Source organism: Microtus oregoni, unplaced genomic scaffold (assembly GCF_018167655.1).
Source record: "Microtus oregoni isolate MIOR12 unplaced genomic scaffold, Mior012 000005F_ref0000423, whole genome shotgun sequence".
Classification (NCBI taxonomy): domain Eukaryota; kingdom Metazoa; phylum Chordata; class Mammalia; order Rodentia; family Cricetidae; genus Microtus; species Microtus oregoni.
The window spans coordinates 9266729-9282952 of NW_024543064.1; the positions used below are offsets into that span (position 1 = coordinate 9266729).

Here is a 16224-nt window from a genome sequence, read left to right on the forward strand (position 1 = left end):
TCTGGCCAATGAAATGGGAGTGGAAGCGACAGACACTATTTCCAGGCAGAACTTGAAGAGGACGTGATGGTGGGCCAATATACATCTATTCCCCAGGACAACTCATCTCCGGTAGTGGCTGACCAGAGTGAAGACAGTTTCATGAATAAATTGAGTTGCAGGGCAGACACCTTCCCTGTTGGAAACCGTGGTGATCTGGTGGTCATAGCTGGCTGACACCCACCACCAAGTGGTTGGATTGTTCAAAGTGGTTGCTTTGAGCTGTGTTTTGTTTTGTTTCTCTATTTTGTCTTCGGTAGCCACAGGGAGAGCTGGTAACCGACACAGCAAACGCCATGTTTTAGGCTGGCAGTGCGCTGCAGCGTTCCATGCACACCAGACACCTAGTGTTTCTCCTGCACATCAGCCTGTTGCCATGCGGGTCATCCCATCCTTGTGAGCGTGAGGGTCCAGCCTGAGGTCCTTAGGTCTATGTGGCCTTTGGGAAGCTTTCAAGGAAGCTCCCCACTAATCAGAGGCCTGGGACCTTCTCCTTTTGTGTGGGGACCACCCCTGCCTGCTCCCTGCCACTCACCTGTAAAAGCTGTATAGATGGGATGCTATTCCTAATCTTCCTGTCTGGGGACCACCCCTGCCAAAATGATGAGGTGCATCTTCTGCTGGTATCATCTTGGCAGTATCTTCTTGGGGTAGACAGCGGGTGCTCAGCGAAGGCTGACTTTACTTTTAAGTTGGTGGCCAGCGGGGTCAAGGAAGGACAGACAGTACTATCTGTGGTGAATTCTTCGGTAGATTAGCTCTCAGGGATTCTACCACGGAAGCCATGTGTCTGGAAGGGCTTCCCCCACCCTCTCTCCTTGGACTGGGCTGCAGGCCCTCTCCTGCTCTCTGTAGACCCTGAGATGAGCCCTTCCTTCTCAAAGGATGGGGCTTTGTGGTTGGGACAGGTTCCTTCCCAGCTGCCTTCCTCCCAAGGACGTGAACGAAGGGAAGCTGTGCAAGCCACCTCTTTATTTGCGTTACTGCCATTTAACCAGTTTGCATGAGCTGAGGGTGACAGGGTTCGGAGGGGAAGGCAGAGTGTCTGGGGACAGACTATCACGGAAATCGTCGATGCACGCTGCTCAGGCGGGTTAGACTGGAGAAGCAATTTAACAATAAACCTACAGAGTGAGAAAGGTACAAAACTGTCAGGTGGCTGCTGAACGGCATCTCGCCTCCCCATGGGGGTCAGAGTTACACACATCAGTCCTGCACGAAGGTCCTGGAGTTGACCCGGGAGCCGCAGAATCTTCTTCGCTGGGGACAGGAACAGTCCTGCTCACCCAGCAGACCCGCCGACACACAGGCACCCGGGTGTCCGCCCGGGTACTGTGGCTCCCCTCAGGCTCCATGGCTCCTCAGGTGTGTCTGAGGAGCCTCTATGTCCTCCCCTTAAAGGTGTTCATACAGGTGTATGTCCCTGAGAACCTGTGGATCTCCTCCAGTGCAGCCTGTGGGAGTATGCTGAGGGGAGAAGGGAAGACGGTTAGTAGGGTGGGCAGCAGTGACAGGGTCAACGGTGGCAATGTCATATCGGGTAGTAGACAATGGTTTTAGGGCCTCTGCAACCCACACACCAGCGCCCCTTCCAAAGACAGCACCTGAACTCTGAGAATCAGCACTCTGACCAGGTGAAGGGCCAAGCATAGGAACAACAGAGGGAGTGTGTTCTCAGCGACTGGTGCACTTTCCATGTGTTCTGGACTTTCCAAGATGCAAGCTGAAACTTGACTGTCTTTGTGGTGACACAGAGGTGGCTATGTCATGAGGGGATCCACCCAGTCTTGGATTAATGGACAGTCTGAGTGGCTCTATTATAGAAACAAGCTCTCGGGGCATACTTGCTCTGTCCTGTATGGGCCAAGTCTCCATCACGTCACAGGCAGCAGGAAGGCCCCTGCCAGATGCCATGCCATGCTCTTGGGTGTCTCAGTCTCCAGAACCCCAAGATGTATGCACTTCTATGGGTTTTTGTTTTTAAGTCTTGTTCTATTTGGAATTATGCATTTTGTGCCTATTTGTGCACTTGCATGCAGTGGCTCACTGAGACCAGAAGAGGGCATTAGGTCCCCTGAAACTGGAGTAAACAGGAGGTTGTAAGCTGCCTGAAGTGGGTGCTGGGAACTGAACTCTGGTTTTCTGCAAGAACAAGTGTTTTTAACTGCAGGTCATCTCACCAGCCCTCCTTTTAAAAAGAATCAATCTGTGTGTGTGTGTGTGTGTGTGTGTGTGTGTGTGTATACAGTCACCTGCTTGCAGTGCAGTAAACATATGAAGGGCAGCCATCAATGTTAGGGAATCCAGTTCAGATTCTCAAGCTTACACAGCCAGCTCTTCACCATCTGAAGGCACCCCCCCCCTCCCTGCTTGGTGCCTACTCCTCTAGAGGATCCCTCTGGCAGCAAGAGAGCATCCTGGACTGAAGGTCAGGGTATGCTGGGACAGTGTGACCGCTCCAAGTGCCCGCTCCCCTGCTCTCCACGCCTCACCTCTGCTTGCACAGAGGCCAGCAGAGTGGCAGACGAAGGGTCGGTTGCCATTGTTCCCTTAGTCACATAGCCAAGGGTGTGGCCTTCCTGAGTCGATGTTTGATGATAACAACAGGGTGAGCCTGGAACCAGGGGCTGAACTTCCTGACGAGCAGGAGCCACAGCTCTCCCTATGCAGAGAGCACACTGAGCCATAGGCACTAGCTGGCCCCTTCAGCATGAGACCCAATGTAAGGTCTTGCTGCACTGAGTCTGGACAGTGTGAGGCAAATTCCGTGCTGGGAAAATTCTAGAGGAGACAACATCTCCATTAGGAAGCCCACCTCCCAAAGATGGTCTTCCCTGGTAAACCCCACCTCACTAGAGCTGCGACACTTATCCAAACACTGAGCCTTCAGCATGAAAATCCTGTTGTCTTTAGACTCAGCTACCTGGGAGCTGGGGCTATGCCCGCAGAGAAGTGGTTCTTAAAAATGTGGTCCAGGAACTCTTGGGGGTGCCTGAGATCTCTCTAGGATACTTAGAGTAACACCACAGTATGACCTGTTTTTCTCTTATTCCTTCTTTCCATTTCCTTCCTTCCTTCCCTTTCCTTTCCCTTCCTTTCTCCCTCTTCCCTCCCTCCCTTCTTTCTCTCTTTCTCGGCAGGGTCTTTAAAGAATATCACCCAGGCAAGCCTCAAAGTGACTGTGTAGCTGAGGGTAAGCTCACACTTCTGATCCTCCTGCCTCTGCTAGGCAGGCTCTCTACCTACTAAGCTGCACCCCCAGCCCATCGTTGGTCATCTTTCCTTCTATTTCCTCTGCACATGCGGTGGGGTTTCTCAGGGGTTTTGCTACAGGGGACTATCCCAACTAACAGAAATCCGATGTAAGAACCTAGTTGTTTCAGATTAAACCAGACAATGGCGAGATCTACAAGAACACAGCCCGCATCTCTCCCGATGACTTGTCTGTGGTGTTTTAGAAAGTATAATTGCGGTCACAAAAAAATATATTTGGGAGTTGAGGCTAGATTGGGATACCCAGTGAGGTCCTGTCTAAAGAGATTAAAACAGCAAGAAAACAAACAAAGCAGCTATGATAACTTAATAGTTCTGTTACTGCTCTTTACAACTGAAAAATATTGTAAACAGAAACCACTGTGTAAAACTTGCCCCTCAGTTTTAATTTCTAACGCAGTAAGTAGTGGTAGACAAAACTCACATAAACAAGAGCTGTTTGAATCCCGCAATAATTTAAACCAGGCACAGTAGTGCACACTTATAATCCCAACCCTAGAGAGACAGGAGAATTGCAAGTTCAAGGCCAGCCTAGGCTTTATAGTGTGTTCCAGGTAAGTCTGAGCTACAGTGGGTTCTCCCTCAAAAACAAATTTAAAAAATGAAAAAATAAAAACAAACCTCATAGAGAGCCTTAGACCAACAAGTCTGCCTCACTGCTCAGCTCAGTCAGAGGAGCTACTCCTCAGCACCCTGCCCTCAGCAGACAGGACTTTACTTTCACTTTCTCCGGCCTGTTGCCTTTTCTCCACTAGGGCCCACTGGCATAAAGGAAAAAGCTGGGCCTCGACCTGGTGAAGAACTCTCTCTCCCCCAGCCCATACCTTTTCAAGATAATGAGGATATTCATGGTCCACGGGAGCAAGAGAAGGGCCTGGTTCTGCTGCACAGCTTCCACCGTCCTCCGGGCTACTGTCTCTGGCTTCAGCGGCGGGAAGAGGTTGGGAAACCTGAAGGCGGGAAAACACTGGTTTCTCCAGAAGAAGTTGACCTTTCGGCTGGGCACCTTGGTGGTGGCTAGTGTGTCTGAGGGCATCACTTGGGCTCTTCTGTGTGAGGGACTGGAGGCTGTGGGATTCTCTCCCAGTCCACGCCTGTACGAGTCCCTCAGTCCTGGTCCCTCCTGCCCCACCATGTGAGTGGAGTTTGCCCACTAGCAGGGCGACATCTCTAACAGAGTCAGGGAATCAGAGTCTACAGTCTACAGCATGGGCCAGCCCTCAGTCTTTCTTACTGGGCCATCTTTCCTCATCAGCCCCCAGAGATCACTCAGCCTCCCATATCGCTGGGGGCCTCTGATCTTACCTCCTTTCTACTCCCATATCGCTGGGGGCCTCTGATCTTACCTCCTTTCTAGTTGCCTTAACCACAACCACATCTAGAATGGCCTTGCTCATCAGGTTGTTCCTTGTCAAGGGCCTGTCTCCATCAGGTTATACGTTTCCTGAGGGGGGAGGCCCCGTGAATCTCACTGCCTGTTGCATCATCCTCAGTACCTAATAGGTCCTGGTACACAGTAGGTGCCTAATAAATACTTGTCATTTTGCTCCACTCCTCTGTTGGGCCTTTCTGCCTGGGAGGTCCTCAGCCTGCTGGTTCACTAGCCTGCCAGTCAAATACAGAATTTTCCATGGAACTTCCAGATGAACAGGCATCAAACAACAGGGGTTTCCCATGCCTATCCAGAAGCATCTGACCCCAGAGCTATGCACCCATTTTGTTCCCCAAGTGTCGGGCCCACGCACAAATATTCTCTCCAACTTATGGATAAGGAAACAGCGGAGCAGGGGGCAAACGGGTGAGCCCCTAGCACAGCGCCAGCAGCTGTTTCTGGCTCTTCTTGCTTTTCTCAGTCTGAAGGTACTGGGCATGGGGCTGCTGGCCCTGACCTCTGTCCCTCAGGGGGCTACGATTCACTCTGGTGCCAGTAAGATTAAGGGTGGTGAGCTATCAGTTATCATGTCAAGCCTGAGCAAGGGGCAGCCTTGGGGCTCACAGACTGCTGTGCCTTCCCTGTATTGCCTCAGTCACGTGACTAGTGCAGCTTGGGTTTGTTCATGCATGAGTGTCATGTGTGTGCAGGTAGGTAACATGGATGTGTGTGGAGGGCAGAGGTCAGGAGTCTTTTCTTTAGGAGTCATGCACTTTGGCGTCTCTCATTGGCCGGGACTGACTGGCCAATGAGCCCTTGGGATTTGCCGGCCTCTGACTGTGCATAGCTGGGAAGACAAGTGCCTGCTACCTTGGCCTGGATTTTTATAAACTTGGGTTCTAAAGATCAAATTTTGCTGACTAGGTTTTCTTCCCAGACCAAGATAGTGAGTGATCCTCAGATAGGAAACTTGTGGCCTAGAAGGGCTGGCCTTGGGTTTTTCGGAGAGACGTGTGCTGAGGTCCAGGGATTCTGGCACCCTTTCTGTGAAGACTCCTGGCAGGGTTGGCTCAGGAGAGGTGGCTGGTCTCACCGGCGCACTGACCTGACTCGCATGCCCTGGAACATCTCGGTGCTGGTGTGGAAGGGCAGCACGGTGGTGGCGCCGACACCGGGACAGTCCAGCAGCCCCAGGGTCAGGCTCTCCATGAAGGCGAAGGCCGATGCCTTCGATGTGCAGTAGTCGATGGCGCCGGGGATGGCCGACAGTGCAAGCACGGAGTTGAGGCACACGATATGGCCGTTCTGCAGCTCCAGCATACGCGGCAAAAAGGCCTTGGTGGTCTGAGGGTGGGGAACGGGGGTCAGTGTGGAGCAGCGCAGCTTCTGCCAAGCCCTGCACCTCTGCACTGGGGCGAACAGCCCGCTCTAGATGCATTGCTACCCTAGCGACTTAGCCCTCCAGTACGGAGCGGCTGAGGCAGCCAGTCAGAAGTTCCCGCATCTCCCTGCCAGTCAATCATTCCATTTATCTAGCCACTTTGCCATTGCACGTCCCTGCCGGCATGAGCCCTGGTGCCACTGAACTTCTCTTTCCCCTCCTCCAACTCAGGTTTCCTGCCATACCTACGGCTGGCACTGGGCCAGGAAAACCCTTACCCAGAACTGGCCCAGGGTGTTGACATGCTGGGACTTGAGGAGGGCATCGTCATCACTGTCCATCAAGCTCTTCCCGTGGACCACAGCGGCATTGTTCACCAGGATGGTGATGTCACCCACCTGCGGGCAAGAGGGGGCTGTGGAGCCGTGAGGGCAGCCAGTCCCTGTGGGCTGTACCTGCAGGGGCACAGACCGGGCTCCGCAACCACCAGCCACATGGCTTTTCTGAGCATCAGTCTTGTTTATAAATGGCGCTGGGGCCATACCAGCTGTGTCTGAGGATTAGAAATAATTTATGGTACATACTATACCCGGAATGCAGCATATTTATAATAAATGAGGTTATGGTCACATAAAAATGGTTAATGCTACCATGAGTGGGATAAGGAACAGAATGAGTTTTTTTTTTTCCCTCTTTTGGCACTCACTGATCTACCCAGCCCAAATGTCTTGGATTAGGGAAAGGATTTTCCCAGAAGGCAATGGGACATTTGTCTTAGAGAGAAACTCATAAGGTCTAAATGTCCAAAGGACCACAGAGATATACTCATATTGTATTATCAACCCCAGTCCCTGCCCAAGTAACTTGGACGAGCTTCATGGAGAGCCCCCAAAAGTCCCCTGCACAAAGCCAGTGTGCCGTAGCCACACCCCCTCTCAGGATGCACGAATTCAATATGCTGGGGCCAGACATGCCCAGGCTACTGACCTTCTCTCTGACAGCTTTGGCCATCTGGTACACCTCTTCCCGGTTGCCCACATCACAGACGAAGTAGTGGCACTCGGTGCCCATCTGCCGAATCTCCTCTGTGGTCTCTTTCAGGCATTTCTCAGTCCGGCCCCAGAGAATAATCTGGAAGGAAAGAATTCTGGCATGGAATAGGTGTCTCTGAAACAGACTGTATCGATATAATGACTGATATCAGGAATTTAGAATTTCAGTAGTCTTTAAAATGCTGGCTTCCTGGATTCCATCCCAAAAGTACACAAAGAAAATTATTAACTATTAATTATGATTGTGTGTGTGTGTAGTGTACCACAGTGCATGTCTGGGCAGGCGTGGAGGTTAGAGGACAACTTTTAAGAGTTGATTTTCTCCTTCTGCTGTGGGTTTGGGGATGAAACTTAGGTTGTCAGGTTTGTATTTATCTGCTAGCTGTCTTAGGGTTTCTATTGCTGTAATGAAACATTGTGACCAAAAGCAACTTAAAGGGTTTATTCAGGTAACTAACAGTCCGTCATTGAGGGAAGTCAGGACAGGAACTCAGGCCGGGCAGGAACCCGGAGGTAGGAGCAGAGACCATGGAGGGGTGCTGCTTACTGACCTGCTCTCGTGTGTGCTCAGCCTTCTTTCTTACAGAACCCAGAACCAGCAGCCCAGGGGTGGCATAACCCACAATGGACTGGGCCCTCCCCTCTCAATCACTAATTAAGGAAATGCCCTATAGGTTTGCCTACAGACAGATCTTATAAATGCCCTATAGGTTTGCCTACAGACAGATCTTATAAATGCCCTATAGGTTTGCCTACAGACAGATCTTATAAATGCCCTATAGGTTTGCCTACAGACAGATCTTATAAATGTCCTATAGGTTTGCCTACAGACAGATCTTATAAATGTCCTATAGGTTTGCCTACAGACAGATCTTATAAAGGCGTTTTCTCAATTGCGGTTCCTTCCCTCAAATGAAGCTAGCCTGCGTCACGTTGACATAAAATTAGCTAGCACAGTGGCCAACAAGGAGTTTTTTCTTTTAATTTTATTTTATGTGTGTGTGTCTGTCTGCACACATGTGTGCCTGTGTGTGGGTATATGCACACGAACGCAGGATACAACAGAGACCAGAAGAAGGCATCAGATCCCCTGGAGCTAGTGTTACAGATTGCCCAGTATGGGTACTAGGAACAGAACTCAGGTCCTCTGGAAGAGCAGCAAGTGCTCTTAACCATTGGGCCATCTTGGGGCCCCAACAAGATTTTAAAAGGGATACCACCTACGCTTAAGTGAGCCAGCTGTTTCTGAGCACACTTATGGCCTATCAGTTAGTGTGTTAAGTTTGTACCTTTCTGTCCATTCCTCCCAGCAGGACACTTCCTGCCAACCCAGGTCTGGCCTTTTCCTTGATTCTTAGAAGGAACAGAAAAGCTTTCTGTATACTATTCTAGAATGTTTTCTGTTAGGGACCAGCTGGCCTCGCCAATTATGTTTAGAGCTGGGATTATTCCCACCAGCCACTAGGAAGGATGGGGTCACATTCTCCTTTTACAGGGCCCTGGATGGCTTCCAGCTCCCTGTGCTCACACTGGGAAGGAAGGATACAAGGAGGGACAGGAGAGAGACAGTAAGACTCCTGCTTCCTTACCCAGCAGGGAATGAGTATAGGAGTGATCCAGTGACCTTGACAGGACCTGTAAGTGGGTGCTTAGAGGGGTTGGGCAGGTGTATGGCTGGTTCATAGGATGCTGGGAATTGACGTTTGGCTGGTCCTCATCCTTGACCTGAAGGAGAATAATACCTCCCCACACAAAGGAGCCCAGGTTTGGGTGTCTGAGGAGTTAGCTGCCCTGAGATGTAGCTTTATGGTAGAGAGGTAGAACTAGGCAACCACGGCATCCAGGAAAATCAGCATAATAGAGGCTAGGCTCCAGCAAGGGTCTGTGTTTTTTTCTTTTTAAAAGATTTTTTAAAAAAGTTTATTTTGTGTATGCATGTGTGCCTGATGTATGTGTGTGTGTGGCACGTGAGCCAGTGCCTGTGCAGGCCAGAAGAACATGTGATCCCATGGAACTTGTTACAGGTGATGGTGAGGCTCCACATGGGTCCTCTGCAAGAGCAGCAAACACTCTTAACTGCTGAGTCATCTCTTTAGCCATAGCTCTGTTGCTTTTCTCTTTAAAATCATCAATGAGGGGCTTGATGTCACTAGGAACCCCTGTGGCTTTCCTAGCACAAATAGGTGTGCAGAGGGTCCAATCTAAAGGAGTCTGGTTCTTTGATGTCTGGAGATGGTCAGGGTTCTAAAGCAATGCTTTGCTCAGAATGTTTGCAACCAGGAACTAGGGAGAGCAGCCCTGTCAACTGGGCTGGAAGATGGCCCCAAAGTGTGTGTGGGGGGGGGGGGGGTAGCAGTGGGCAGGCAGGCGGGATGAAGGCCTGTATGTACTGTCTCCTGTGAGCAGGCAAAGACTACAGTCAGGACCCTGGTCCTCTTGAGGTCAACCCTGTATACTGGCAGAGTGGTTCTACCCCTCTCCCTGGTACAATGGCTAAGTGTCTCTGTGAACCTGACATCTCCAGGGCCCAATTCTGTTCTATTTATTTTAATATCTCAGTGTCTACCAAAGCACATGTTGTCTGTTGGATGAATGAATACATGTTAAGGGCCAAAGTTGGGAGAGTGTGGATGGGTATTAAATTACCTCTCAAGACTGAAAGATTACCCATTCTCTGTGGCTGAGCTCATTGCAGCCCCAGAATCTTCCATATATGAGTTTGTGTGGACCAGTGGGGCCTGGGGTTTCCTAGAGCACTCAACCCAGGAAGGCCAAGCTGAGGGCAGGCCTGTTGGGGCTGGAGCATGCAGACAAGGAGCTAGCCACGGTGCTGGGCAAAGGTGTGCCGCCGGGGGCAGGTGCATCTCCCTGGGCAAATTTCTGTGTCCCGTGTTTGTGTGTCTGTGCCTGTGAGTGCTAGTGCCTCCGAGCCCATCTGAGTGTGCACTTGCGTGTCTGTAAGTGTAAGTATGCATTTGTGTGTCTGGAATGTATGTGTATCTACAAGTTCACATCTGTGGATGTCTGTGTCTGTGAGCATGCTCTATGTGCATGGACCTGTGAACATGTGTCTATGACTATGAGCCTGCATCTATGAATAGGTGTCTGTGAGCCTTGCATCTGAACATAGGTATGTTTCTGCGAATGTATGCAATCCATGTGCATGTGTCACCAGGTCCTCTCGTGGATGCATATAGGGCACACTGAGGCCACCTGTCCTTATGAGTCAGCCTGCATCTCTGTGGTGATGGTGGCTCCAATGCAGTCTGTGTGGACCAGAGAGAGGGCCTGAAGGCACAGAACTCTCTGGTGAAGCTGCTCTAGTGACAAGCTCTCGGGGAATCTGTGTCCCTGAAGGATATGATGCACACAGAAAGTCTGCTCAAGGCTCTGCCACAGTCCCCTGGGTAACCACAAGTGTTGACAGGTCCTCCCAGGGCCAGAAGGAGATGAAGGTGGCATGGAGAAGTGAGGTTTGAGGGAGAGTGGATAGGAGCCTGGGGAAGAGACAGTCCTGGAAGCTGCTTCAGCCTCCTCTTAATTCCCTGGCTGACCAGCTGGCAGAACCGGGCTAACCTAAACTTATGAAATCAGGACTGGCGTCTCTACCCTCTTGGCTTCCAGTCCTCTGTGAGGTGAGACAATGGGCTTCCCCTCTCAGGTGAGAAGGAGGAGGAGAGAAAGCCTTGGTCCCGGTATGGACTGTCAGTGAGGGCCTGCCTGCCCTGCTTTGCCTTGCTGGCGTTTGCTTGACCCAGCAGCTGAAGCCTTTGGGTTAGAGACTTACATCAGGCACTTTCTGTACTTGGGAACTAAAGCTCACTGAACTAAGTCAGATGTCCACAGCCACACCTGACACCTGGTGGAAGATGGAGGTGGGATCTGAACCCAGGGTCTGTTTGCTGCAGGTGCGGTCCTGTAGCATGGCAGCATAAGTCAAGCTTGGAAGACCCAACTCCAAATCCACTCATGACGGTATCTATTCCTGCCTCCAAAGCTCTCCTTGTGCCTCATCTAACTCCATGTCTCCACCACAGTCTCATCCACCTACCTATTAGGGCTAGAGAGTCTGCTATGGGAAGGGGCTGAGCCCAGCACTGGGACCTAAGAGAATGAAAGAGACACAGTTCCCACCTCAGGAGCCCATCCCTGTAAGGAAGGTTAAGGGATTGAGGAAGCATCAGTCGCAACTGAGGGTAAGAGGATAAAGAATAAACAGAGGTATCTAGGGGAAGCCAGGAGCTAGCGGTTCTGTGACTACCCAGAGAGAAGAAACCGCAGCGTGGAGAGGCCAAGCGCTTGTCCGAGGCCATCCACACTGAGTGGCAGAGCTGGTGTTTGCACATCAGCACTGTCTGGCTCCAAGCGCAGGCGGCCAGTGACTGCTGCTATTCTCTCTCCTAAATTCAATCCCCAGTCCTACTGAAAATAAAATCAAACTGTGTATGTTCCCTCTCAAGGCCCTGAGGGCACTCAGCGCAGGGCTGGTGTCTACTGAGTGTCCCGGAGGCTCGCTCTGCTGGGATTTCCCTGGGGAGGAAGGGCAGACATATCACACCTCACCCTTGACACTCTACAGTCACTCAAAGACTTCGTGCCTTATGGCCAGGAAAGAAGTTCAGGATTCAGGGTGCAAACAAAAGGGGAGCAGCAAGGAATAACCCAGAAAAACCTATCCCTGACACTCAATGGGTCAAGGGAGCAAGCATCTTCAGAGAGGCCCCAGGTGGAAGGATTGTCCCGGGCTGCTACTCACTTCTTGATGTTTGCTCATGGGTAAAGTCACTAATGAACAAAGGTGACTTATGAAAGTCAGGGGTTGGTGAGATGGCTCGGCTGGTAAAGGTGCTGGCTACCAAGTCTGACGACCTGAGTTCCATCCCTGGGACTCACATGGAGAGAACTGACTACTCCAAGTTATCCTCTGACTTCCTGACACCCTCTCCCTACCCCCATGTAAAAAAAAATCAACAACGACAACAACTCAGAAGTTAGGTACACACCTATAATCCCAGTATGAGGGGCAGAGGCAGGAAGACGGCCAGTTCAAGGCCAGCCTGGGCTACACAGTAGGACCCTGTCTCAAAGCAAGACAGGTAACAATAAGAATAGGAGCAGAACAAAAGGCATGGCACAAACTTCCCCACCGTAACTCAGCGTTGGTAACCCCTGCCTAGCCCCATCAATACCTCTCCTGGGCCTCCACTCATGATAAAAGTGCTATTTGTCGTCTCTCTCCACCATTTTTCTTGAAAACATCAAGGCTCTTTGCAAACTCCCATTCACCCCGCAGAGCAGAGCCTGAATGGCCCCTTCAGTTCCAAAGCTTCTTTGGCTGTTCCTTCCACCCTTCCTACAACACTGGCCAATCGCTAGTATTAACAGAGCCCTTGCCACGGGCCAGGCCCTGTGCCAAGTAGACAGATATGCCCTCTTTCAGCATCACACCTTGTGGGTGGGTATGTTATCCCCCACACTATGTGAGTCTCAAACAGAATAAAGTGACTAGCCTAGGGGTCGTGCCTCTCCTGTCCTCACTGTTGTGACTCAGAACCCATGCTCCTCCCCGCTAAGGCTAGCCCTTGTTTTGGGCTTCCACTGGCAGACAGAGGAGCGTTTTGACCATTTGGAAGCCCTTTGCCTTGGCTCAGTGTCCCTCAGGGACTCTTCATCATCTTGTGAGTCCGGCACCGGCCAGGCTCAGCTGACCCAGTCACATGGCACTGGTCCATCTAGAAAGGTCTGCTGATCCTAGGACACTGGTATCTCTACTATTCAGCCTTGCCTTTCCTCTCTGGGAGGACAGCCTAGAGACTGGCTATGTGTGTGGTGGGAGTGTGGGGGGTGGGGCATCCCACCAGTGACCGGAGCAGGTAGTCTCAGGTCCAAGTCCTTGGGCAGGGAGTTGGGCCCTGCGGCTTAAGGTCAGACTGGCAATGTTGACCTTGCAGACAGAAGGAAAATGCCCAGGGAGACTCCAAGCATGGTGGGCAGAGCAGCAGACTGGGTGAGGGAGGTTTGGAGTAGGGTGTGACTTGCCGCCACTCCCAGCATAGCAGACAGGGGATAGGAAGATGCTTGTTAAGACCCATGCTAATGACTGGGTAAGAGGGAGCATGGGAGTTTCAGTCTATCGTACAGTCAGAGTTAGGGTGGCACTGAACAGGAGACGGGTGCATCCCTGGGGGAGGGACTGTGGTGTCCGAGACATGGACACAGTACTTTGTTTATTTATTTTTTTGTGGTACCAAGAACTGAACTCTAGACTTTGTACATGCTAGGTAAGCAGCATCTTCTACCATTGAGCTATGATCCTCCATGACCTTTCTCCTTTTAAAAACATTTTATTCTGAGACAGGGTCAAACGTTGGCCAGGCTGGCCTTGAGTTGTCTCTGGAGCCCAGGCAGGCCTTGAATAGTAGCTTGTGTTACAGGCTTGGGAACAGAGCACACACTCAAAGCTAAAGATGTCAGGCATGGTGGTACATATCTGTAAAATGAGCATCGGGAGGCTGAGGCAGAAGGATCAAGAGATCATGGGCTGCCTGTCTCAAAAACACCTTTTACAATTCTGTGTATTTTCTTTTTTTTAGATCGGGTCTCACTTAGCTAAGGCCGTCCTTGAACTCTCTAGGTGGCTAAGAATAACCTTGAACTTCAGATCTTCCTGTCTCTACCTTCCAAGTTCCAAGATTACAGGTGTATATCACCACATCTGGCTACCAACTTTGTTGAGCAGTGCTTCATGTAGCCCACCCAGGTCTAAAATCCAATATGGAGCTGAGGATGACCTTGAACTTCTGGTCCTTCTGCTTGGATTTGTGCCAGGATTCCAGGCATGTTATCAGCATGCTGGTTTAATGCAGTACTTGGGAATGAACTCAGGGCTTCATGCATGCTAGGTAAGCACTCAGCCAACTGAGCTATATCCCAGGCTCAACCTTGAGGTATTTCTAAAGAGAGAAAACCCATCTCTTGAATACAGTGGACCCTGGCTCTGGAGTCCCTCTGACTGTGAGCTTGGCAACCCTAGGAATCCCCATGAGTTGAAGTTTGAGTGCTGCTTTAGGGAAGCTCATTTTGGACCAGCTGGGATTATTATCAACAACACAACAGTAACAGGGCCCTCTTTTTGGAGATTTGCTAGGCCCACAAAACTGGAGGTGTTGATGATTCTGGTGGCCCAAAGTTTTGCTTCCCTTAGACATGGCCTTGCCTGGGTCAGAACTCCAGAACTTAAGTGGTCTCTGTCTCATCTTTTCCTTGACTTGAAAGACATCCTTCAGCTACAACCAGGCAGGCAGGCAGGCAGAGACCAGGGTCTAAATTGCCCATCTGCAGGACCTTGGTGGGAAGATTTCCCTAGGAGGCTAGGTTTTTAAGTTGAACTCTGGAAGTTCCTGGGAGTTCTAGGGAGGAGCCCCTGGGTCTGTTAAGAAGGAGGAGGCTTGGAAGACATGTTCTAGGGCCCTCTCTCTGCCTGTCCCAGGTATCCACAGGAGTACCACTTTAATTCAGCATCTGGAACTGTTGTCTCTACAAAGACCGATTCAAACACTAACAGGCTTGAAGCTCTAGCCCCCAGCTGGCTCTGTTAGGAGGTCCTTTTCCTAGCGACAAGCCCTAGGTGGTTGTCCCATGACTCATCTATCGCCAGTGCTGTCCTGTCACCCTGTTTACAGGAAAGAGGGCTCCCTTCTTTCCAAATGACAGCCATTCAAAGTGATGATCATGTACCTGTTGGGTTGCCAACCCCCTGAGTCATTCCCCAAGGCTACATGCTCCAGTCCACACTCAACAGGGGACAGACTGGGAGGGAGGTTCAGTTACTGCATTCAACACTGTGACCAGGGAAGGCAAGATACAGAGCCTCAGATGGTCTTCTCAGCACCACCACTCCACCACTGACAGCTCTGGGTTTTGCAGGGTGTGTGTGTGTGTGTGTGTGTGTGTGTGTGTGTGTTTGTGTGTGTGTGTGTGTGTGTGTGTGTGGTGCGCGTGCATGCGTGCACTTGTGTGGAGGTCAGAGAGTGATGCTGGGCATCTTCCTCCATCGCCCTCCACCCTGAGACAAAGGGCTCTGTAATCTCAGGATTACAGACTTGTGATGCTGGTCCCAGCTTTTTACATGGGTGCCAGGGATCTGAACTCAGATCCTTATGGGAATACAGTCAGCACTTTGCTGACGGAGCCATTTCCTAGGTGGTAGGATCTTTTATGAGAAGTGACATCTGTTTCTGTTGCTATGTTACTGACGATAATATTGGTATTTATTTGACAATACTAATGGCCTCAGGTTTATTACAAGACTCCCATGGCTGACCCAGTTACTGAGGTGACAAAGCGCACCCACAAGTCCCTGACTACAACCTGGAGACCAGGAGCCCTAACATGTGTCCTGTGGCTCTGATAACTCTAGGAAAGGGTCCACAGACATTGCCACATGAGGAACCTGAGGCACAGAGGAGAAGGATCACACAATTTACTCATATGCTACCTGATTCTCAAACCTGTGGCCTTGGCCACTGACTGCCTTGGGGAACAAAGGGATCCTGTGTTCACCGAACAGCTATCACTAAGCAACGTGTCCGGGTATTACAGCACCCACGTGCCTGTCTGGATGGCCTCCCTGGGAAGGAGGGGCAGCACAAACCTGTATGTGTGTGGCTCCTGCTCCTGCTGGTCAGGTCATTACTGCATGGGCCAGAGTGATAATCCTCACCTGCTGTAAAGATGCCAGGTCCTGCAGGCTGGACCAAAGGGCCATCAAGTCAGGTGCTCCTATTGGTGGCAGCATTGGCAAAGCAGGTAGGAGGAGGGGTGGCCCCTGCCAGGGTCATCTGTGATCCTCACACAAGTGGGAGGGAGACCACAGCTATTGCTTCTTGGGCTCTTGCCTTGTGCATGGCCCTATCTTAGGGAGCTTAGATTATATCCTCACAAGAGACCAGGATGAGTGGGAGGATATGTGACCTCCTGGAGTCATGTCCAAGTCCTGACAGCCAAAGCTCACAATTGTGACTTTATTTGCAGATACAACCCAGTCAAGACCCCCAAGGAGAGACTGTCATGGATTAGGGTGGGTCCTAAGTCCTCACTGGAGATGA

General features: G+C 50.9%; 1 protein-coding gene across 3 annotated transcripts in view; it reads right to left on the minus strand.

Moving 5' to 3' along the window:
• Positions 1-992: 992 nt before the first annotated feature.
• The window catches only part of LOC121448316 (short-chain dehydrogenase/reductase 3), a 33158-nt gene continuing 17926 nt past the window's right edge, over positions 993-16224 (minus strand). The window contains exons 3-7 of one of the 3 annotated variants that reach the window (XM_041652225.1): positions 7053-7196; positions 6344-6520; positions 5790-6028; positions 4137-4262; positions 993-1506 (exon numbers count right to left, since the gene is read on the minus strand). In XM_041652225.1, coding sequence (XP_041508159.1) covers positions 1422-1506; positions 4137-4262; positions 5790-6028; positions 6344-6520; positions 7053-7196 — 771 coding nt within the window. In that variant the 3' untranslated portion in view covers positions 993-1421. Of the gene's footprint in view, positions 1507-4136; positions 4263-5789; positions 6029-6343; positions 6619-7052; positions 7197-16224 lie in introns of those variants that run through there. The other 2 variants (XM_041652226.1, XM_041652227.1) reach the window with 2 other exon arrangements.